The sequence below is a fragment of the Podarcis muralis genome, chromosome 10 (assembly GCF_964188315.1).
Source record: "Podarcis muralis chromosome 10, rPodMur119.hap1.1, whole genome shotgun sequence".
Taxonomy (NCBI): Eukaryota; Metazoa; Chordata; class Lepidosauria; order Squamata; family Lacertidae; genus Podarcis; species Podarcis muralis.
Genome location: NC_135664.1, coordinates 70570803 through 70593392, shown reverse-complemented (window position 1 = coordinate 70593392; position 22590 = coordinate 70570803). Strand labels below are relative to the sequence as shown.

General features: G+C 45.6%; 1 protein-coding gene across 1 annotated transcript in view; it reads right to left on the bottom strand.

The window, feature by feature from the left end:
• The window catches only part of LOC114605525 (uncharacterized), a 231287-nt gene that overhangs the window by 155629 nt on the left and 53068 nt on the right, over positions 1–22590 (bottom strand). The window contains exons 13-22 of the mRNA XM_077935611.1: positions 21346–21465; positions 17246–17404; positions 14916–15044; positions 14313–14462; positions 12289–12483; positions 11610–11749; positions 8123–8246; positions 5850–5993; positions 2883–3073; positions 590–721 (exon numbers count right to left, since the gene is read on the bottom strand). Coding sequence (XP_077791737.1) covers positions 590–721; positions 2883–3073; positions 5850–5993; positions 8123–8246; positions 11610–11749; positions 12289–12483; positions 14313–14462; positions 14916–15044; positions 17246–17404; positions 21346–21465 — 1484 coding nt within the window. The remainder of the gene's footprint in view (positions 1–589; positions 722–2882; positions 3074–5849; positions 5994–8122; positions 8247–11609; positions 11750–12288; positions 12484–14312; positions 14463–14915; positions 15045–17245; positions 17405–21345; positions 21466–22590) is intronic.

The following is a 22590-nucleotide window of genomic DNA, read 5'->3' as shown; positions in this document are numbered from 1 at the left end:
GCACCAACACTTTGAATTGTGCTCGGAAACTTACTGGGAGCCAATGTAGGTCTTTCAAGACCGGTGTTATATGGTCTCGGCGGCCGCCCCCAGTCACCAGTCTAGCTGCCTCATTCTGGATTAGTTGTAGTTTCCGAGTCACCTTCAAAGGTAGCCCCACGTAGAGTGCATTGCAGTAGTCCAAGCGGGAGATAACCAGAGCATGCACCACTCTGGCGAGACAGTCCACAGGCAGATAGGGTCTCAGCCTACGTACCAGATGGAGCTGGTAAACAGCTGCCCTGAGAGGACTAAAATTCATATTGTTTTTCAATATATAGATATTGCATCATCATTGCTTCTTTTAGCATCTTATATATTAGAATTCCATGGAATACAACAAAATGCATGCAATGCAGAATAAAGAAAGCAAGAAAAATTCAAATTCAAAACCATGCATCATCTAGCACAGTGCATTGCAATTGCTACAACAGGCAGCCAAGCTCCCTGCCATCTCCCCTCAGCAATTTTCCACGTGGTCCTTGGGGTGGGGGGTGGGGTGGGGTGGAGTTAGGGATACCCTGCTGTATTGAATCACTGGCTGGCTTACTTTTGAGCACCGTGGGTCACAGGGTCCTTCAGGGGTCTGAACCATCAGGGGAACTGCAGAGGAACTGGAGACGGGTACTGCCTTCTTTGCATCCACAAGCCCTTCCACCTTGTTCATCTCCTTGCTGGATATCTGAGCACAAAGAACGTTGGGTTAGGCTGGCCAATATATATCTTTATTGGTTTAAAATACAAAGATACAAACATACAGCAAAGGCAAGGATTTCAGATTTAAATGCAAAAAAAGAAAAGAAAAGAGGGGGAAAAGAAAAATTTTGTAACAAAGACCAAAAAAAAGATATAAAGGGGGGGGGACCAAAGATTTATATGACATTATAGAGGGGGGGACCAAAGATTTATATGACATTATATCTATCAAATAATTTTATTTTATTTTGCAAAAAAAAAACCTTCCAATCTTTCTCATTATACCTTTTCTGTTTTCATGGTATTATCACACAATTTTGTTTTATATCCTTTTTCATACATCCCACTATAATGTTTGTATCATTTATCTATTATTGGCAGGTATCATTCTAATTCTGCTAAGATGGTATCATTTTTGCAATATAATCTTATATATTCCTTAAATATTTTTCCATTCTCCGTATGTTTTCTGGTTTAAAACTCCCCTGACTTTTCCCGTCAGCTTTGCCAGTTGGAGATACTCTATCATAAGTGTCTGCCAATCTGTTATTGTTGGTGGTGTTTCACTTTTCCAGCTTCTTGCTACAAGTATTCTTGCCGCCGTAATTGCGTACATAAACAGTGGTCTTGTGTTGTTTTTAACTTCTATTGGTAATATTCCTAATAAAAAAATCTCTGGTCATTTTTTAACAGTAAATTTAAATAATTTCTTGAATTCGTTGTAGATATTATTCCAAAATTCACATATTCACAAAATTCACAAATTCACAAAATTCACACAAAGTATAACTTCTTCCATTGGCTACAAGGAAATGCTTCTTTCAAGGCTAATTCCAGCGGGAGCAGAGGGCCCTGTTGGTGCCAATGAAGGCCTCTGTGGACACCTGCGCACCCCACTGCCAATCCATGCTTCACAGAGTCTTTTCCTCACCCTCATATCGCTGTCCTTTTCTGACAGCAGGATGACGACTGACTGCATCTCACAATTCCCAGTTCCTGGCTCCCAGCTCACTCCTCAAGGGACATATTGAGGAAACAGCCCTAATCTACTGTAATGGTTGTAAGCGGTTACTTGTGCGTAAATGGCCTGAGATGTAGTTAGCTTGCTTGCCCAACCATGCTTAGGGTCAGAGCTCGCCCTCCGTGACCTGTTAGTCACTTGCAGAATCCGTCAGTGGGCGTTTCTTGAACCTCTTCCAGCATAAAAGCTGTTTGACTCCGAGTCTCCTCCTATTTTCCCTGCGCGGAACCCGTCTGCGCAAGTAATGGGAAGGCTGGGGCGTGCCAGCGCTCTCTTCACTAGTTTCGGGTGAAGGGTCTTGGAGCCCTGTCTCCAATTCCTCCATCTCCCTCTCTTCTCTATTGGTGTTACCTTGAATTCCTTCCCCCATGCTGATCCCCTCTCCGGCATCGCTCGGGAGCCCTGCCTCCGCTTCTCGCTCTGATGTCAGTTCCCTGACATCTACACACTGATTCTGTGCCGCCACCCCCCACTCCCTGCCAAAAGACCCAAATCCCTCAAGTGCATTTGGGTTTTGACCTTTAAAGCTCTATGCACAATTCAGAGTGTTGGTGTTGACCTTTAAAGCCCTAAACAGCCTCGGTCCAGTATATCTGAAGGAGCGTCTCCACCCCCATCGTTCTGCCTGGACACTGAGGTCCAGCCCTGAGAGCCTTCTGGTGGTTCCCTCATTGCGAGAAGCCAAGTTACAGGGAACCAGGCAGAGGGCCTTCTCGGTGGTGGCGCCCGCCCTGTGGAACGCCCTCCCACCAGATGTCAAAGAGAGAAACAACTACCAGACTTTTAGAAGGCATCTGAAGGCAGCCCTGTTTAGGGAAGCTTTTAATGTTTAATAGGTTGTTGTATTTCAATATTCTGTTGGAAGCCGCCCAGAGTGGCTGGGGAAACCCAGCCAAGAAGGGCAGGGTATAAATAATAAATTATTATTATAGTATTATTATTATTATAGTTAATTGTTCTCATCCCTGAAGAATAAACCACATTGGCCAAATTCCCCCCTTCTGAGCAAACAGAAGGTACGTATTCCCCATCTCCTTTTCGGATCTGGTCAACCTACCCTTTAAAAGACCTCCAGAGGAAATGCAAGACGAAGAACTAGGTGCTGATCAAGGAAAAAGACCCTCACCCCACTTTCCTGTGGCTTGGCAACAACTTCCTGGGACCCAGAGCAAATGGTTTCTATGAGCTCCTTGAGGATCAGCGGGAGATCGTCAAAAGTGCCAGCGTAGAAGAGGTTGTTCAAGTTCCGATGCAACAAGACTCTTTTCAGTTCTTCCGGGTCAGCCCCAGAAATGCCCACAGCGATCACGCGGATCCCTGGAGAGGGAGGAAATATTATGATGAGTCGCGGGGGGTAGCCTGAGCCCCGCTTGTCATTCCTGGATCCTGCCCGCATTCAATTGCTGGAATAGCCAGGCCAGCCTGGTAAAGGCCCACTAAGTGTGGGTCATTCAGGGAACAAGGAGAGCTCTACCTCTCTTTCAAATCAGAACCAGTGAAGGCGGTGAAGGTCCTGTGTGAGTGTCTGGGGGCGGTTGGAGGATGGATGGTGGCTAACAGATTGAGGTTGAATCCTGACAAGATAGAAGTACTGTTTTGGGGGAACAGGGGGCGGGCAAGTGTGTGGAGGACTCCCTGGTCCTGAATGGGGTAACTGTGCGCCTGAAGGACCAGGTGCGCAGCCTGGCAGTCATTTTGGACTCACAGCTGTCCATGGAGGCGCAGGTCAATTCTGTGTCCAAGGCAGCTGTTTACCAGCTCCATCTGGTACGCAGGATGAGACCTTATCTGCCCGCGGACTGTCTCACCAGAGTGGTGCATGCTCTAGTTAGCTCCCGCTTGGACTACGGCAATGCGCTCTATGTGGGGCTACCTTTGAAGGTGACCCGGAAACTACAACTAATCCAGACTGCGGCAGCTAGACTGGTGACCGCCGAGACTACATAACACCAGTCTTGAAAGACCTACAATGGCTCCCAGCACGTTTCCGAGCACAATTGAAAGAGCACCTTTAAAGCCCTAAATGGCCTTGGTCCAGTATATCTGAAGGAGCATCTCCACCCCCATTGTTCTACCAGGACACTGAGGTCCAGCCTTCTCGGTAGTGGCACCCACCCTGTGGAACGCCCTCCCACCAAATATCAAAGAGAAAAACAACTACCAGACTTTTAAAACACATCTGAAGGCAGCCCTGTTTAGGGAAGCTTTTAATGTTTAATAGGTTATTGTATTTTAGTGTTTTGTTGGAAGCCACCCAGAGTGGCTGGGGAAACCCAGCCGGATGGGTGGGGTATAAATAATAAATTATTATTATTATTATTATTATTATTATTATTATTATTATTATTATTAGGCTCTTTGCCAGGGGGCAAGGGTGAGCTAGAAGCTGGAAGAAAGAAACAGACTGGGCAGCTAAGAGACAGAGCCATGCCTGATTTCTACCAGAATCCAAGGCTGCTGCTAAAGGAGAAGCAGGACATTTTTGAGGTGTCAACGCTGCGGACGGCTCCATCATAGGCTCCGGTGGTAGAAAAGTAAAAGTAAAGCAGCCCTGACAGTTAAGCCCAGTCGTGAACGACTCTGGGGTTGCAGCGCTCATCTCGCTTTACTGACCGAGGGAGCCAGTGTTTGTCCGCAGACAGTTTTTCCGGGTCATGTGGCCAGCATGACTAAGCCGCTTCTGGCAAACCAGAGCAGTGCATGGAAATGCCATTTTCCTCCCCACCGGAGTGGTACCTATTTATCTACTTGCACTTTGACGTGCTTTCAAACTGCTGGGTTGGAAGGAGCAGGGACCGAGCAACAGGAGTTCACCACATCGCGGGGATTCAAACTGCCGACCTTCCGATCGGCAAGCCCAAGAGGCTCAGTGGTTTAGACCACAGCGCCACCCACGTCCCAGGCTCAGGTGGTATATATGTGTAAATAAGCCCTATATCAGAGACGCCACAGTCTTCGCTATGCCTCATTCGGAAGGAAACACAATCTCTGGGTAAGCACCCCTGGAATGTCACACTGCTTGGAGATTGGGGTGACGTGTGACAATACTTATTGAATTGTAACTAAGGAATTTGTCTACCTTAAATGCACACATTACAAAACCTCCTTGAAGCAGCCATGGACAAGGTATAGGGAAGTTGTATTGAGAGTGGGATCACCAGAGACAGTAGCAGAGCAACCACTTTGCATGCTAAAAGTTCTAGATTCCACCCTGTGGTATCTCTGAACAAAGCTATAATAGCTTAAAAACATTAAGCTTTCAAAATCCTTTTTTAAAAAATTGTAGGTTTCATTTTTATACGATTTTTGCCGAAGAATGGATGCTTTTGAATTCTGGTGCTGGAGGAGACTCTTGAGAGTCCCATGGACTGCAAGAAGATCAAACTGATCCATTCTGAAGGAAATCAGCCCTGAGTGCTCACTGGAAGGACGGATCCTGAAGCTTAGGCTCCCATAATTTGGCCACCTCATGAGAAGAGAAGACTCTCTGGAAAAGACCCTGATGTTGGGAAAGATGGAGGGCACAAGGAGAAGGGGACGACAGAGGACGAGATGGTTGGACAGTGTTCTCGAAGCTACCAGCATGAGTTTGACCAAACTGCGGGAGGCAGTGGAAGACAGGAGTGCCTGGCGTGCTCTGGTCCAGGGGGTCACGAAGAGTCGGACACAACTGAACGACTAAACAACAACAAAAGGTTTGATTTTTCTCCTCTTTTTTTTTAAATTGTAGATCAGTCTACACCAGTGTTTCCCAAACGTGGGTCTCCAGCTATTTTCGAACTACCACTCCCATCATCCCTAGCTAGGAGGCTCAGTGGTTGGGGATGATGGGAATTGTAGTCCCCAAACAGCTGGAGACAGATGTTTGGGAAACCCTGGTCTACACTGACTGGCAATGGCTCTCCAGGGATTCAGGCAGGGGACATTCCCAGCCTTACCTGAAGATGACGGGGATCAAATTTAGGACCTTCTACATGCCAAGCAGATGCTCAAGAGCTCCACGCACTGAGCTAAGGCACTTCATCTTCCAGCTGGGGAAGACTCCGCTTATGGGAAGCCCAGACTCCAGATTGTCTCAGACCCACAGCTTTACCTATAAGGTGGGCCACTTTGGCTGGGGGCACAACATCGTCCTGAGATGGCCCATCCGTCAGCAGCACCAGGGTGCGGGACACAGAGGGCCTCATCCCCTTGAAGGCTTGGAATATCTCTTTCAAGACGTAGCCGATGGCCCTACCTGTGAGAAAGAACAGAAAATGGGGCAGAGAGTGTTACAGTGACATGGAAGCGAGCAAGAAGGGGTCTGTGGGAACTTGAGAGAGTGCAAGAACAGGTGCAGAGTCCTAAAGCCCTGTTTAATTTTCTAAGAGACCTGCTCTTTCTCTAGAAATGTGCCAAATCCCCATTTCTTTTCCTGTTTGGAAGCAAGAGAAGGTTGTAGCTGTGACGTTCATACGGAGCCCCCGGTCGTCTCACGGACTATTGACCCGTACACCACTAATCCGCTGCCACCAACCAGGTCCTCCCTGGTAAAATCACTTCAGTCTCAGTCAGCTTTTCAATTAATAAAGAAGAGTGTATTTTATTTCAGACACAAACAAAGCTTTTACAGCATTCCAAACATTGTTGCTCTTTACTTTCTTAGTCTTACAGTGGTGCCCCGCAAGACGAATGCCTCGCAAGACGAAAAACCCGCTAGACGAAAGGGTTTTCCGTTTTTGAGTTGCTTCGCAAGACGAATTTCCCTATGGGCTTGCTTCGCAAGACGAAAACGTCTTGCAAGTCTTGCGATTTTTTTTCGCTCCCCCCCCCCTTTTTCTAAGCCGCTAAGCCGCTAATAGCCTTTTAGCCGGTAAGCCGCTAAGCCTTTAATAGCCGCTAAGCCGCTAAGCCGCTAATAGCACTAATCCGCTAAGCCGCTAATAGGGTTGCTTCGCAAGACGAAAAAACCGCTAGACGAAGAGACTCGCAGAACGGATTGTTTTCGTCTTGCGAGGCACCACTGTATTTTCCTCTCTCTATCTCTTCTACCTCCCCACACTCAAGAACCCACTGCCCTAACTGTCTCTCTATTACCAACTGCCTTTCCCAACCAGCCAACCCACAAAATCCAACCAACTGCCCACCCACAACTCCCAACGAACTCCTCCCAGAACTAGTTTTATAGACCCACTGACTCCACCCCGCCCCCTGGGTCCTGTCTGTGCAACCTATTTCACTATTTTCCCTCCAGCACTCTCTCATATATGCTAACGTCACAGTAGCCTCCCAAGGTTTGTTTTTAAAATGAAATACAATGTCTAAACTTCGCACGGCATTTTGAAAGACGCTTTGCAGGCACCAACAACCAGCTGATTGGCAGTGCCTGCAAAGCCCCTTTTGGCTCAGCCACAGTTTTACCTGCCCCACATCAGATATGAGGGCAGTTATAGGGCAAGTGGGGGTGGCCAAAATGGATTGGTGGGACTGTTTAGGCCCCAGGTCCCCTGTTGGTGATATAACGCTCAGGAGCAGAAGAGCAGGAAGAAAGGGCTACTTAACCCTTTCCCTTTTTTCTACTCAAAACTGATTTTCCCGAGGAGGAAGATACCAGCTCACTAAATATGTTCTCCTTCAAGGAGAAAAAAACAGTTCAGAGAGGGCAATTTTGGTGGTGGTATTGGTTTTAGGAGAAGGGGTCAAGCAACTTCCACAATCAATTTTTGTTTTTCCTCTGGACCAGGGTTAGGCATTAGAGATTGCCTAGAGAATTGAAATTTCAGGAGAGGTGGTGGTCATCAATTCAACCAGGTATTATTATTATTATTATTATTATTATTAAAAAAATATTTATTAGGGTTTAACAAATACAGAAAAAAGAAAAACAAACAATAAAAGATTACAAAATTTCAAAAGTAGATAAAAAAAAGAAAAAAAACAGTAAAAAACAGCAGTTACAGTACATAAGAAAGAAAAAACAAAAAACATTTAAAAAGCAAAAACATTTTAAAAAGACCCCCCCCCCCAGTATTTTCATGTCCTTATCTTTCATTTGCTTGTTTCCTTGACTTCCTCACACCTCCCTTTTTGTATTCTAGTTCAATTAGTTGTTTCAGCAAGTCCTTTCCCTCTTTCTCAAATTTAGTTCCATAATTTATCTTAACGCAATTTAGCCTTGAATTTTACACTTTTACCCATAATCTATTCATTCTTACTTAATTCTTAATAACATTTCTACTAAAGCCATATAAACATTATTATTATTATTACTATTATTATTATTTATTTTGTATGCCACCCTTCATTCACAGATATCAGGGCGGTTTACAACATAAACGTACAAAATAATTTTTTAACAAAGTAAACACTGGGCGGTGCAATACCCACCGGTTTTTGTGTTTCCGCCAGCATAGCGGAGTCTCTTGAGAGCTTTCAAAACGCCGTTCCGGTCCCTATAACGGTTAAAGTGGAATTCCGTCCTGGGCTCCTCACTGTACTGAGCTACAGCAATCTAGCACGAGAAGGCAAAAGAAGCATCTGAGTTTAGCCAGAAAAAAAGGAACAGAAGGAAAAACCATTCTGATTGCAAGCATTCTCATTTCGCCAGCAGAGCCAGCCAAGGTCAGCTAAGCAGCGGTTCCTAAAATTGAGCGTACAATTGCTGACCCCAGCAACTAACAGAGCAAACCCCCCTCCAAAAAAAAAACCCAAGCAGAAAGTGGCAGGGCAGAAGGGCAGGGCAGGATCCACACCCCCATTCCTCTTTTTTAAATATATATATAAATTTTTATTATTTTTCCTTAAACACTTTTTCAAACAACACATTAATCAACATATAAACATTTTGCTCTGCTGAGCTTATGACTTCCCTCCTTCCCTTCAACAGGTATCCCACATCAAATCCAATCGTGCATTATAACTCTTTACAATATCTCTACATTGTAGGATTTACTTCAGTCCTGCTAGTGTCTTCAAATTTTTTACAGTTATTTAAATATACAATAAATTTACTCCAGTCTCTCTGGAATTTCGTCCTGGTCTCAGATCCTGCAAGTCAGTTTGGCCAACTCCCAAATTTCTTGTAATTTCAATTTTTGGGCCAACAAAATCCTCGCTGCAACTGTGGCGTACATGGATAGTCTTTGATCTATCTTCATAATCTCATTTCCCATCAAGCCTAGCAAAAAAGCTTCTGGTTTTTTGGGAAATGAATATCTAAGCATCTTCTTTAGTTCATTGTAGATCAATTCCCAAAATGTTTTTACTTTATCACAAGTCCACCACTAATAATAATAATAATAATAATAATAGTAATAATAATAATAATTTATTATTTGTACCCCGCCCATCTGGCTGGGTTTCCCCAGCCACTCTGGGCAGCTTCCACAAAGACCCAAAATACACTAAGATGTCACACATTAAAAACTTCCCTGAACAGGGCTACCTTGAGATGTCTTCTGAATGTCAGGTAGTTGTTTATCTCTTTGACATCTGGTGGGAGGTGTTCCACAGAGCGTGAGCCACTACTGAGAAGGCCCTCTGCCTGGTTCCCTGTAGCTTTGCTTCTCGCAATGAGGGAACCGCCAGAAGGCGCTCGGAGCTGGACCTCAGTGTCGGGGCAGAACGATGGGGGTGGAGACGCTCCTTCAGGTATACTGGACCGAGGCCGTTTAGGGCTTTAAAGGTCAACACCAACACTTTGAATTGTGCTCGGAAACGTACTGGGAGCCAATGCAGGTCTTTCAAGACCGGTGTTATGTGGTCTTGGCGGCTGCCCCCAGTCACCAGTCTAGCTGCCGCATTCTGGATTAGTTGTAGTTTCCAGGTCACCTTCAAAGGTAGCCCCACGTAGAGCGCATTGCAGTAGTCCAAGCGGGAGATAACTGGAGCATGCACCACTCTGACGAGACAGTCCGCGGGCAGGGAGGGTCTCATCCTGCGTACCACATGGAGTTGGTAGACAGCTGCCCTGTGCCTCCATGGACAGCTGTGAGTCCAAAATGACTCCCAGGCTGCGCCCCTGGTCCTTCAGGGGCACAATTACCCCGTTCAGGACCAGGGAGTCCTCCACACCTGCCCGCCTCCTGTCCCCCAAAAACAGTACTTCTGTCTTGTCAGGATTCAACCTCAATCCATTAGCCACCATCCATTCTCCAACCACCATCTACACCCTCCATCTACACCCTTACATTTCCAACATGTTTTGTCCCTCATCCCACAGCCCCATTCCTCATGGCAACTGGGAAGAGGGGCAGGTGAAAGCCTGCTCGGGTCTATGGTAGCCTGCAGCTGGGGGAGCGACTGAGTCCAGGTGAAGGGGGCTAAATAGAGCCATTTCCTGCCTTCACCCGGAACACCCACATTCCAGAGCTTTGCATGGGCTGCCACTACCAGGAAGCCCACTTATAGTCCTTCTGCACCCTGTATTTTCGGCGGGACCTCCGTGCGGAAAGAGTGATGCTTGTGTTACTTCACAGGTGGAGGCCAGTGGAGATCTCTTGGGCTCAACAGAGGGAGGTGTCAGTGTTAGAATTCCTGCTCCATGATTGCAGTCATGGGATTGTTGTCTTTCACATGATGGTATATTTTGACTCCACAGAGTGGGAAGTGACGGAGACAGGATGTTTGTGTTACTGTGTTCCGTGAAGTAGGACTATTGTCCTTTGTTCTTTCTCTCTTTGCTGTCTGATGCTAGAGAGGGAGCCATGTTGCAGTGCTCCGTGTGTGTTTATATGTAAATAAAGTAGATTAGCCAAAATGCTGAGTTGCTGAGGTCTGTTACGCAACTGTGAGAATCCCTAAGTGTGCCGGCGTCGGTTGGCATCGGTCGCTGTGATGTTTGGGCTGAAGAAAGCTTATGAAGCTCCCGCACGATCCACCAGGAGGGAGAGAACATGCCAGTCGGGAATGTGTCTCTGCCAGGGTCCTACTCGAGTGTAGGCTGAACTCCTGACAGTCAGCCCCTTCCAACCCAACCAACCCGTAGAACCCACAGATCTTTCCATCCCTAGTTGCAGAAAAAGGAGACGATGGGCAGGGGCATTCCGGGGGGTGCGGCTTGCTCCGGGTACCATTCCGGGGGGGGGGTGTTGACAAAATGCCAACCCCCGATTGGCGGCACCCCCCAAGGTGCGCACCACGTGCCGTGCACCCCCCGGGACGTGCACCAAACCAGTCCGGGTACTGGAGCAAGTTGCTTCGCCTCTGGTGATACGGAGCCCCCGCCGTGTAAATGGCCAGAGGCATCATATCACATCAATTCTGAACTTCAGGAGGGCAGGGTGCTGCTGTGCTCATGCAGAGATTGCAGATTTCCACACGGGCATGTGGTCAGCCGCAGGATGGTGGACTGATGGGTCACTGGCCTGATTCAGCAGGCTTGTTGTTTGTAAGTCCACAAATAACAACACTTTGGAGGTCCTGAGCTTCAAGGAGGTTAGATTGGTTTCAACTAGGGCCAGGGCCTTTTCAGTACTGGCCCCAACTTCATGGAACGCTCTGTCACAAGAGACCAGGGCCCTGTGGGACTTGACATCTTTCCGCAGGGCCTGCAAGACAGAGCTGCTCAGCCTAGCCTTTGGTTTGGACTCAGTCTGACCCTTATGTTTCCCTCCCCTTATGGTCTTGATTTATCAGCCATTTAAAAATGAGGCTGCATTTTAAATTGCATTTTAACTTGTATTTTAAATTGGTTTCCCCTCCCTTTCCCCCCTATTATGTTTTTACTGTGATGTTATTGGTGTTAGCTGCCCTGAGCCCGGCTCTGGCCGTGGAGGGCGGGGTATAAATAAATGTTATTATTATTATTATTATTATTATTATTATTATTATTATTAGTGACTTGTGCAAACATCTGCATCACAGAAGCTTTTACCTGTGTACCTTCAGGCCCAATTCTGGGGAAATAAGAGACGATGCGGAAGAGGAAGTCCTTTATTTTGGCAAAGTTACTTTGGCCGATGCTCGACGATTCATCCACCAGAAAGGCAATGTCTGCTTTGAATTTGCTGCAGACTGGGAGTGAGAAAGGAAGACAGTGGTCTCTGTCAGTCACAGACCATGTCCCTATGCCCCCCTCCCTGCCCCATTTTTTAAAATGTAGTAACCATGCTCTGGAGACGATTGGGGAAATGGGTTAGTAACCTCATGGTTCCTAGCCAATCTGAGCTATGCACATAAGTTTCTACTGTGAACAGAAACAATGAGTTTCTCAGTGGCCAAAGCTTATACACCTGATCAAAGCATGGCCAGGCCCTTTCACATTGGGATTACTATGGTTGCCTGGACACACCCTTTAGGAAAACAGCAGGGCATTTTTTGTGGTGGCCCCATCATTATGAACGGCCTTCCTAGAGCTCAAATCCACAATCCTTCATGAAATGCTTCCAGGTATTTATTCTACAACCATTCAAGGTCTCACTGCTGTGAGTTTTGACCGATTCTCAAGTTCGTTTATTTTATTATTTTCATAAGCCTCCTAGGGTGGACTTGACGATGCGCTGTCCATTCATTGTAAACATAAATTAATAAGTAGTTCCGAGTCTCAAGCTCACCTGGGCTAGGGGTGGCAGCTGGCGATGCTGTTGCCTTAAGGATCCTGGCTGCGTGTGCAGAGGTGGTTCTTGGCCTGAGAGAGGTGGCTGCTGGAGGAGTGGATTGTCTTGAACTCAATGGCAGGAATCTAGTTGTAATAGGTTTTGCAGATGGAACCATTGGAAGGGGAACGGAGAGGTTCCCACGAGACCCTGCTGCAGACAAACAATGCGAAAAGGAAATGTCAGCAGTAGCATTCTGGAATGAACTACTTCTGGGCGCAAGGAAGGGCTCATATTTTGGAATGCTCCACTAGGTGGCGCTGTGGGTTAAACCACAGAGCCTAGGGCTTGCTGATCAGAAGGTTGGCAGTTTGAATCCCTGTGACGGGGTGAGCTCCCGTTGCTCGGTCCCTGCTCCTGCCAACCTAGCAGTTCGAAAGCACGTCAAAGTGCAAGTAGATAAATAGGTACCACTCAGGTGGGAAGGTAAACGGCGTTTCCGTGCGCTGCTCTGGTTCTCCAGAAGTGGCTTAGTCATGCTGGCCACATGACCCGGAAGCTGTACGCTGGCTCCCTCGGCCAATAAAGCGAGATGAGCACCACAACCCCAGAGTCGGCCACGACTGGAGCTAATGGTCAGGGGTCCCTTTACCTCTTTACTGAGTAAAAAGTAAGAGGGGGCTCGTTCCACTTGCTTTCCCCTCTGGTCCTGATCCCATGAAGAGGAACTGAAACTCCACAAGTCCCAGAGAGATGAGCGTCCCTGTTAGAATCCCTGCTTCGTGATTGCAGTCATGGGATTGTTGTCTTTTACATGCCAGTATGTGTTTCGACTCCATAGAGTGGGAAGTGACGGAGACAGGATGTTTGTGTTACTGTGTTCCATGAAGTGGGTCTGTTGTCCTTTGTTCTTTTTCTCTTTTCTGTCTGATGCTAGAGAGAGAGGGAGCCATGTTGCAGTGCTCCGTGTGTGTTTATATGTAAATAAAGATTAGCCAAAATGCTGAGTTGCTGAGGTCTGTTACACAAGTTGCGCAAACTCTGCGGACCCCTAAGTGTGCCGGTGTCAGTTGGCACCGGTCGTTGTGATGTTCAGGCTGAAGAAAGCTTATGAAGCTCCCGAACGATCAGCCAGGAGGGAGAGAACATGCCAGTCGGGCATGTGTCTCTACCAGAGTCCTACTCGAGTGTAGGCTGAACTCCTGACAGTTCACCGCCTGAGGTTCAGAGAACGATGTCCTTGAAAAGAAACTGTCAAACACACAAACGAGCCTCCTTCATGCCATCTTCAAATATCTCAAGGAAGAAGCTTGTTAATAAAGTTGTAGACAAGGTGCTGGCGTTTTGCACCTGTTTCGCCTGTGATGGGGCCCTTTTACTGGGGCTTGCAGGTAGCACACTCCCAAGGTAGTTTTCTGGGCTTCTTCAGTGGTCTAATTTCAAAGCCTTTTTATGTATATTGATATTCAATTTTATAGAGAATACTATTTCTTGGCTTAAGCTTAAGAGACTGATTTGCAGCCTACAACTTCATTAACATCCATCTACAACTTCACTAGCATCTCTCGGTATTGTGAACAACACCGAACTTACCCTTTGTTGGTATCTTCATGAACTTACCTAAAAAGATAAAGAAAACAAAAGACTGAGTTAAGCACTTGAAAAATTCATTGAAACCAGACATTATAAGTTCATCTTAGGTTGGGTAGTTCATAAGTCTCTGCGGCTTTGCATAAGGTTTTGTATTTTTCTCAGAAGATTGATAAAGAATGTATAATCATCGCCCCTAGCTAGCAGGACCAGTGGTCAGGGATGATGGGAATTGTAGTAAAAAAAAAACAGCTAGAGACCCACGTTTGGGAAACCCTGCTATAGAGAGACACAAGGTGATTTATAGTAAGCTCGGCTCTTGCACAATTTGCTGTGTGGCAGCTAGCCAAGAATGCAAGACTAGCCCATGACTTAATGTTTACTACCTTAGCCACGGCAAAATAATTCACTGCCGCAGCTCAGCAATGTTCCCTTGCGAACCCTGCAGTTACCGGTGCCTTGAGAAAGGGTCACGACTCTTCCATCGGAGGCTCCAAACACAGCACAAATCCCAATGGTGTACTGGGTATCAGGCAGCAAATTTTCCAAACGATAAGCAAGCACTCCGCTGTCTAGGAGATGGCTCTGAGCAGTGTCTTTCTCTGAAACAGAAATACCAATGGCAAAGTTTGCTTTCCTCTTTGCAAAACAACCGGTTGCTGTTGTTATTATTCATCAGTATCCATGGCCCTTTCCCAGAGCTTACAATCTGAGGCTCTAACTACATGTGAGACCCTATCTGCCTGCAGACTGTCTTGCCAGAGTGGTGCATGCTCTAGTTATCTCACGCTTGGACTACTGCAATGCGCTCTACGTGAACAAAGATAAATTTTACATTTGTTCCCCTGCCCACTTTAGCCTTTGGCTCCACCCCCTGCTGTCATGTGGCCCCTGGAAGGTCACCCAGAAAGGAATGTGGCCCTCAGACTTTAAAAGGTTTCCCACCCCTGAACTAAGTTATCTCATATGGTCACACTTTGCATGAAACACCCTTAGGCTTTTTGTTACAGAGGGTATTTTACGTGGACAAATGCCAGGGACGGACATCAACATACCTAGCTCGGTTCCAGATGGTTTCCAGACAATCTTATATTTGTTGGCTGCAGGCACAGCGCTCCAGGACAGAGAGATGGAGGTGCTCGTGGAAGAGGTTGCCTTGAAATGAGTCACATAACCCAGCGGAGCTGCCATGAAAAGGGGTATGTTAATAGGGTCCAGTGCCGGATTTATGTATAAGCTAAAGAAGCTACAGCTTAGGGCCCCACTCTCTTGGGGGCCCCCAAAAAATATAAAGGGTAAAAACCTGGATGTACATTTCCAAAATGTAAGATAAAAAACAAATAAAATAAAACCTACATACAGCAACACTGTTTTGTGTTGTGTAGGCTCCTATGATATAAGTGGGGCTGTGAGTTAAACCACAGAGCCTAGGGCTTGCCGATCAGGTTGGCAGTTCGAATCCCTGCGACGGGGTTAGCTCCCGTTGTTTGGTCCCTGCTCCTGCCAACCTAGCAGTTCGAAAGCACATCAAAGTGTAAGTAGATAAATAGGTACCGCTCCGGTGGGAAGGTAAATGGTGTTTCCGTACGCTGCTCTGGTTCGCCATAAGCGGCTTAGTCATGCTGGCCACATGACCCGGAAGCTGTACGCTGGCTCCCTCAACCAGTAAAACGAGATGAGTGCCGCAACCCCAGAGTCGTCCGCGACTGGACCTAACAGTCAGGGGTCCCTTTACCTTTACCTTTAGGCTCCTATGATATAAGTAATGGGCCCCGCCTGCTAGCCTGCTCCCTAAAATATCATTGGTTTGCTCCTTTCTATATATAGGGTGCCTACATTCTGCATGGACTGATTGCATGGCAACATGTGCAAATCGCTTTTGATACCTATTAGGTCCATAAATTACCATATAGCATATATGCAACACAAAAAACAGTGACCATTTGTTGTTGACAAAGGACAGCTGGATATATAAAGGGCCCCATTACCTTCAGTAATTTAGGGCCTCGTCAAACCTAAAACCGACCCTGATAGGGTCTGTCATTTTAGGGGGTGAAGCTCAAATTTTGCAAACTTCTCCAGCAAGAGGCCTCAAAAATATGCTTTCGGGTGTGAGGAATTCAAACCTGCTATTATTTTTGTGACTGGACAACATTTACCTTCTGAAAACGCCAGGCAATGCTTAATCATCATCATCATCATCACCATAATAGTAATAATATAACTGCAAGTATCTGGCAATCGTTTTAAATGATTGCAATTTTACACACATCTTGTATTCCAAGCAAAACAAAATATTATTAGTTGGGAAAAAAATCTTTGGAATTCCCAAGCCATGTTGCAATTTTTTAGCATCCCACATTTTTTTGGAATTTGGAAGATGCAAAATGCAACACTCCCTTGTGTATTAAACATTGGCCAGTGGAAGAAGGTTTCTTAAGAGGAACTCACAACCTGAATGGAGGGGGGGGGCAGGGGCAGCTTTGGAACGATATTGTATGCAGAAGTATTGTTTTTTGGGGGGACAGGAGGCGGGTGGGTGTGGAGGACTCCCTGGTCCTGAATGGGGCAACTGTGCCCCTGAAGGACCAGGTGCGCAGCCTGGGAGTCATTCTGGACTCACAGCTATCCATGGAGGCGAAGGTCAATTCTGTGTCCAGGGCAGCTGTTTATCAGCTCCATCTGGTACGCAGGATGAGACCCTCCCTGCCTGCAGACTGTCTCACCAGAGTGGTGCATGCTCTGGTTATCTCCCGCTTGGACTACTGCAATGCGCTCTACGTGGGGCTACCTTTGAAGGTGACCCGGAAACTACAACTAATCCAGAATGCAGCAGGCAGCCTGGTGACTGGGAGCGGCCGCCGAGACCATATAACACCAGTCCTGAAAGACCTACATTGGTTCCCAGTATGTTTCCAAGCACAATTCAAAGTGTTGGTGCTGTCCTTTAAAGCCCTAAAGGGCCTCGGTCCAGTATATCTGAAGGAGCGTCTCCACCCCGATCGTTCTGCCTGGACACTGAGGTCCAGCGCCGAGGGCCTTCTGCCGGTTCCCTCACTGCGAGAAGTGAGGTTACAGGGAACCAGGCAGAGGGCCTTCTCGGTGGTGGCACCCGCCCTGTGGAACGCCCTCCCACCAGATGTCAAAGAGAAAAACAACTACCAGACTTTTAGAAGACATCTGAAGGCAGCCCTGTTTAGGAAAGCTTTTAATGTTTGATGGACTATTGCATTTTAATATTATGTTGGAAGCCACCAGAGTTGCTGGGGAAACCCAGCCAGATGGGCGGAGTATAATTATTATTATTATTATTATTATTATTATTATTATGCATGGTGGAAGGGAGGTCCAGTTATTTTTTTGGCTGTGATGCAAATGTACTCACAGGTCCTCGCAGTAATGGTGATCCCCGGACCCTCTACTGAACCGAAAAGGACATACAGCGAAATCACATATTCCGTGTTATCAGCCAAATTTTGCAGGCGGTAATCCGTATTGGAACTGTTCAGAGCAAGCTGCCGGGGTCGGTCTCTTCCGAAGAACTCTTGGAATGCACAGAAACAGGTAAAAAATGGAGAGCAGAAGCCTCAGTGTGTGTGTTTTACGTAGTTTTCATTTATTTATAAAAGTTATTCCATGCCACCAGCCCTCAAGGCGATGCGCAGCATTGAAACATAAAACACCATTTTAAAAAATTAAAAGGGACTTGGAAAAGAGTTAAGAGCCTCGGACAGAAGATCACCAGGTTGATGGACTATATGGAATTGACGGAAATGACTGGCAGAATCCGAGACCAGGGAGAAGAGAGGGTGGAAGAATATTGGAAAAAGTTTAAAATCTATATATGGAAATAATGTAAAATTAATGAATGTTAGAAAAGTGTTGGAAGGAAATTATATGGCTTTAGTAGAAATGCCTTAAGGAATTAAGCATAAATAAGTATTATAATTTTAATGGAAAATAAGTTTAAAATATGTTAAGATAATCATATGACAGAAAATAGAGAAAGATGGAAAGGATTTGCTGAAACAATTAATAGAAATGGAATACAAAAAGGGAGGTGAGAGGAGGTCGATGAAACAAGGAAATGAAAGAGAGGATATTGAGATGGTATGATGTGTGTTTCTTGAACTGTTTTTGCTTTTGCTTTGTTTAATGTGTTAATGTTGTGTTGTGTATTGTTTATATATTGTATTGTATGTTTTTTTCCTTCTTTTTTCTTCTTTCTTTTTTGTAAGGTTTAAAAATAATAAATATTATTTTTAAAAAAAATTTAAAAAATTAAAAATACAGATAATCATGTAGGAGGCTAATAAAAAATGGAAAATAAAACAGCTCCGTAGACCTGTCAGCATTTTAAAAAGTCGCCGTAAGATGCCTGCAAGTCAAAAGCGAGGGTGCCACAGCGTGGGAAGGATTAAACGAAATTCTTTTAGTTCAGGCCACTCGGAATAGCTGAATAGCTCAGCCGGTACAACTTGAGACTCTTAAACTCATGGCTGTGGGTTTGAGCTCCACGTTGGGCAAAAGATTCCTTCATTTCAGGGGGTTGGACTAGATGACCCTCGGGGTCCCCTCCAATTCTACAATTCTATCGTTCTGAGGCATCTGATCAAGGCCTGTATTTTAAAATGAGCTTAAAGATATATTTGCAAATGTTTGTATGTTTCATGCCAGGCAGAAACCAGCTGGCTAAGTACTTTGGCAGTTGTTTATCTTCCTGCTCTCCTGAACAAGGCCCCCCCTGATTTATAGCAGTAGCAGGAGACAAGTTTCTCAAAGTTGTAAAAGGAAATTACAGGCTGGGAGTAAATGTTACACTGACCCTACATATTACAGAATACAATCAAGCTGCAAAAACACTAATTAAGAGTTGGTAAATAGTAAGATTTATTGTTTAACAGAAAATAATACCATGTGCCTCCCATCAGACTCTAGCCATATTTTCCTAAGGTTTAAGGTATACTGAGAGAGTTAAAAAGGGCAATAAATTTTGGGAAGAGCTAATGGGAAAAGCAGCTGGCTGGGAAAGGGGGTGTAAACTGAAGAGGCTTCTTTTGAAGCTGTTTTTACTGAGTTCCTTTTTTACTTTGCAAAGGCCTTTTCTTCTAAAAAGCTATCTATGTTATGTATGCGATTTGTTGGCTTAATGTAATTAGGCAAAGGATTTAGAAAGTAAGAAATGTTAGATTCTTATGTTAGATTCTTATTTCATTGATGGTGTGTGAGAATGTGAACCCAAGATCTCTGTTTAGATAGAATTTAATACCATGAGCCATTTGTTTTAGCCACTTGTTTTGGAATGCAGGGGCAACAGGGGCAAAAGGTGATCTGGTAATTAAGGTGCCTTGTCGAGGCAAATGTAAGATATATGGCTATTTGTCTGCCATTTATGGATAGAAGGAAATATAGCTCTTTGTCTCCCATAAAAGGTAATAGGAAATGGGTGTATCTTTTATGATTGGTTCTAGCAAACAGCCAATAGGAATTTCAACCAGGCTGATTGGACAGAGGCAGCCAAAGGAGGAGCAAGGGGGCTGGGCTGAGGAAATATAAGGGCTGGCCATCAGGGCTGGAGGGGGCAGAGCTTTTGGTAACCATATACCACTGTGCCTATCATTTATTTGTCTGACAAATAAATTATTATTTTAATTTCTCTATTGCTGCGTTGAATATTTCATTCCAGCTAAGCGTTAACCACAAGCAGGGTGCTACAGTTCTACGAAATAGTAGTCCTCTTCCAGATGATATCAGTGATCAGGCTGGGATATAACGGCTCAGGAGGTCCTTAAGCTTATCCTGGACCCAAGTTGTGCAGGGCTTCTATGTCAAAACAAGAGCCTTCAGCCTGTCCCCTGCCAATATTTTAGCAGAGGTTCCACATGCTGTCAGCCATCGTCCCCTAGCAACAGCCTAACCAGTGACAGATTTACGTACAGTGGTACCTCGGGTTAAGAACTTAATTCGTTCTGGAGGTCCATTCTTAACCTGAAACTGTTGTTAACCTGAAGCACCACTTTAGCTAATGGGGCCTCCCGCTGCCACCACATGATTTCTGTTCTCATCCTGAAGCAAAGTTCTTAACCCGAAGTACTATTTCCGGGTTAGCGGAGTCTGTAACCTGAAGCGTCTGTAACCTGAGGTACCACTGTATAAGCTAAACAAGCTATAGCCTAGGGCCCCACTCTCTTGGGGGGGCCCCAAAAATATAAAGGAGGGAAAACCTGGATGTACATTTCCAAAATATAAGATAAAAAACAAATAAAATAAAACCTACATACAGCAACATTGTTTTGTGTTGTGCAGGCTCCTATGGTGTAAGTCATGGGCCCCGCCTGCTAGCCTGCCCCCTAAAATATCACAGGTTTTCTCCTTTCTATATATAGGGTGCCTACATTCTGCTGTTTATAATTATTAGCAGTTTGCATCATATATTTACACCTATTATTATTTCATGTTATAGCAAGTTTCTAGAGACTAGATTGTGAGTCTTTGTAAATTGTGTTGCTGAAGAAACTTTTGTTATTGCCAAATGCCAATGTGTTTGCATTATTAAGTTCGTTATGAATAAAAAATCATTATAGGTTAGAGCTTAGTAATTATTTCACTACTAATATACTTCTTCTTATCTGTATTTCACTATTAATATACTTCTTAATTGTATAGTGGACACTTGGGTTGCGAACGTGATCCGTGCGGGATGCATGTTCGCAACCCGCAGCGTTCACAACCTGCAGCGGCGCATCTGCGCATGTGTGGGTTGTGATTTGGGACTTCTGCGCTTCTGCACTTCTGCGCATGCGCAAAGCGCGATTTAGCACTTCTGCGCATGTGCGACCCCCAAACCCGGAAGTAACCCGTTCCGGTACTTCCGGGTTTCGGCGGGTCCATAACCTGAAAAAACGCAACCTGAAGCGTCTGTAACCCGAGGTATGGCTGTATTTCAGTTCAAGAATTACTTTGATAAAATACATATTTTGTTATGTGCAAATGGCTTTAGATACCTAGTGGGTCCATAAATTACCATATAGCATACAGTGGTACCTCAGGTTACGGAGGCTTCAGGTTACAGGCTCCGCTAACTCAGAAATTTTACCTCGGGTTAAGAACTTTGCTTCAGGATGAGAACAGAAACCGTGCTCTGGCGGCGCGGCGGCAGCAGGAGGCCCCATTAGCTAAAGTGGTGCTTCAGGTTAAGAACAGTTTCAGGTGAAGAACAGACCTCCAGAACAAATTAAGTTCTTAACCCGAGGTACCACTGTATATTCCACACAAAAACAGCAACAATTTGTTGTTGACAAAGGACAGCTGGACATATGAAGGGTCCCATTACCTTCAGTAGCTTAGGGCCTCATCAAACCTAAATTCGGCCCTGAGCCTAACCATTGCATTCTGCACCAGCCGTACCCTCCAGACCAGGTCCAAGGGCAGCCCCACATACAGTGACCCACAGATCAGAACACTTTGCTGTGACGGTTCTCTTACCTGGCGTTGGGCCCCACGTCACCCGGTACCCAGTCGCCCCGAGCACTGCGTTCCAGGAAACCAGCACAGAACTGATGGTGACCTCGGTTGCTTTCAAAATCTGCACGGCGCTGGACGACACTGCGATGAACGTTGAACAGGCAAGAGAAAGTGGAAAGGTCAAGATGCAGTTCCAACACGTTGGGTCGAGGGGATGCTCATTTTGGGCAGAGGGATGCAGGAACATCCCGCTGCTTCTCCCAAACTGGGTCTATTATTTTGCAAATGAATGCTCACAAAGGAATGTGGGCACTAGGAAAACACCCAGCTGGGCTGCCACCTCCTTCTCCTCTCCCCTGGTAACAGGCCTGCACAGCCAAAGCAACCAGCCTCATTTTTTCTTGCAGGCATTGCTTGCAAGAGAGGCTTATCCCTCATGCAGGGAATGCTTGCATAATGCAGGCTTCTTCTTCCTCCTCTCCCCATTGGTTGTTGGGGAGGAAGTGCCAAGCATAGGGCGCCAGTTGTTGGCAAGCGCCAAGCATAGGGCTGGCAGTGGCCCTTGAACTCTGGTTCCCAGGTGCCGAACAGCAAGGCGGCTGTCGGCCTGTAAATCATATGGAAGGGATTCTTACAGCTGGGCAGAAGAAGCCACCTTTCACTCATGTGCTGTCAAAATGATGTCATTTTGTCAGCGGGACATTGCTGGAACAACTCTTGGGTTGGGACAACTTGCTGTAAAATGTTTAAACAGTTTTAATTTGGGTTCCTCTGTTGTGTTTTTGTGGGGTTGATTTGTTGGATAAATGTTTAGTTGGGGTTGGCAATTATTTTAATTTGGGTATAACTGCAAACTGTTTATTATTGTTATTATTGTTATTGGTTTCTGTTGATTTATTGGCTTGTTTGTTGCTCGTATAGTATATATATATATATATATATATATATATATATATATATATATATGCAGGTTTTGGTGTCCTCGGGTGTCTTCCCGTGTAAAAGTTGGGGTGTCGCCTAGACACCCCAACTTTTACACGGGAAGACACCCGAGGACACCAAAACCTGCATTCCTGTACCCGTGAAAATCTACGAAAGCAAATGTATATATATATATATATATATATATATATATGTTTGATGCTTCGTTGTGTGTTTATGTATGTTATAAGCCACCCAGTGGGACGCAGGTGGTGCTGCTGTGGGTTAAACCACAAAGCCTGGACTTGCCGATCAGAAAGTCGGTGATTCGAATCCCCGCGACGG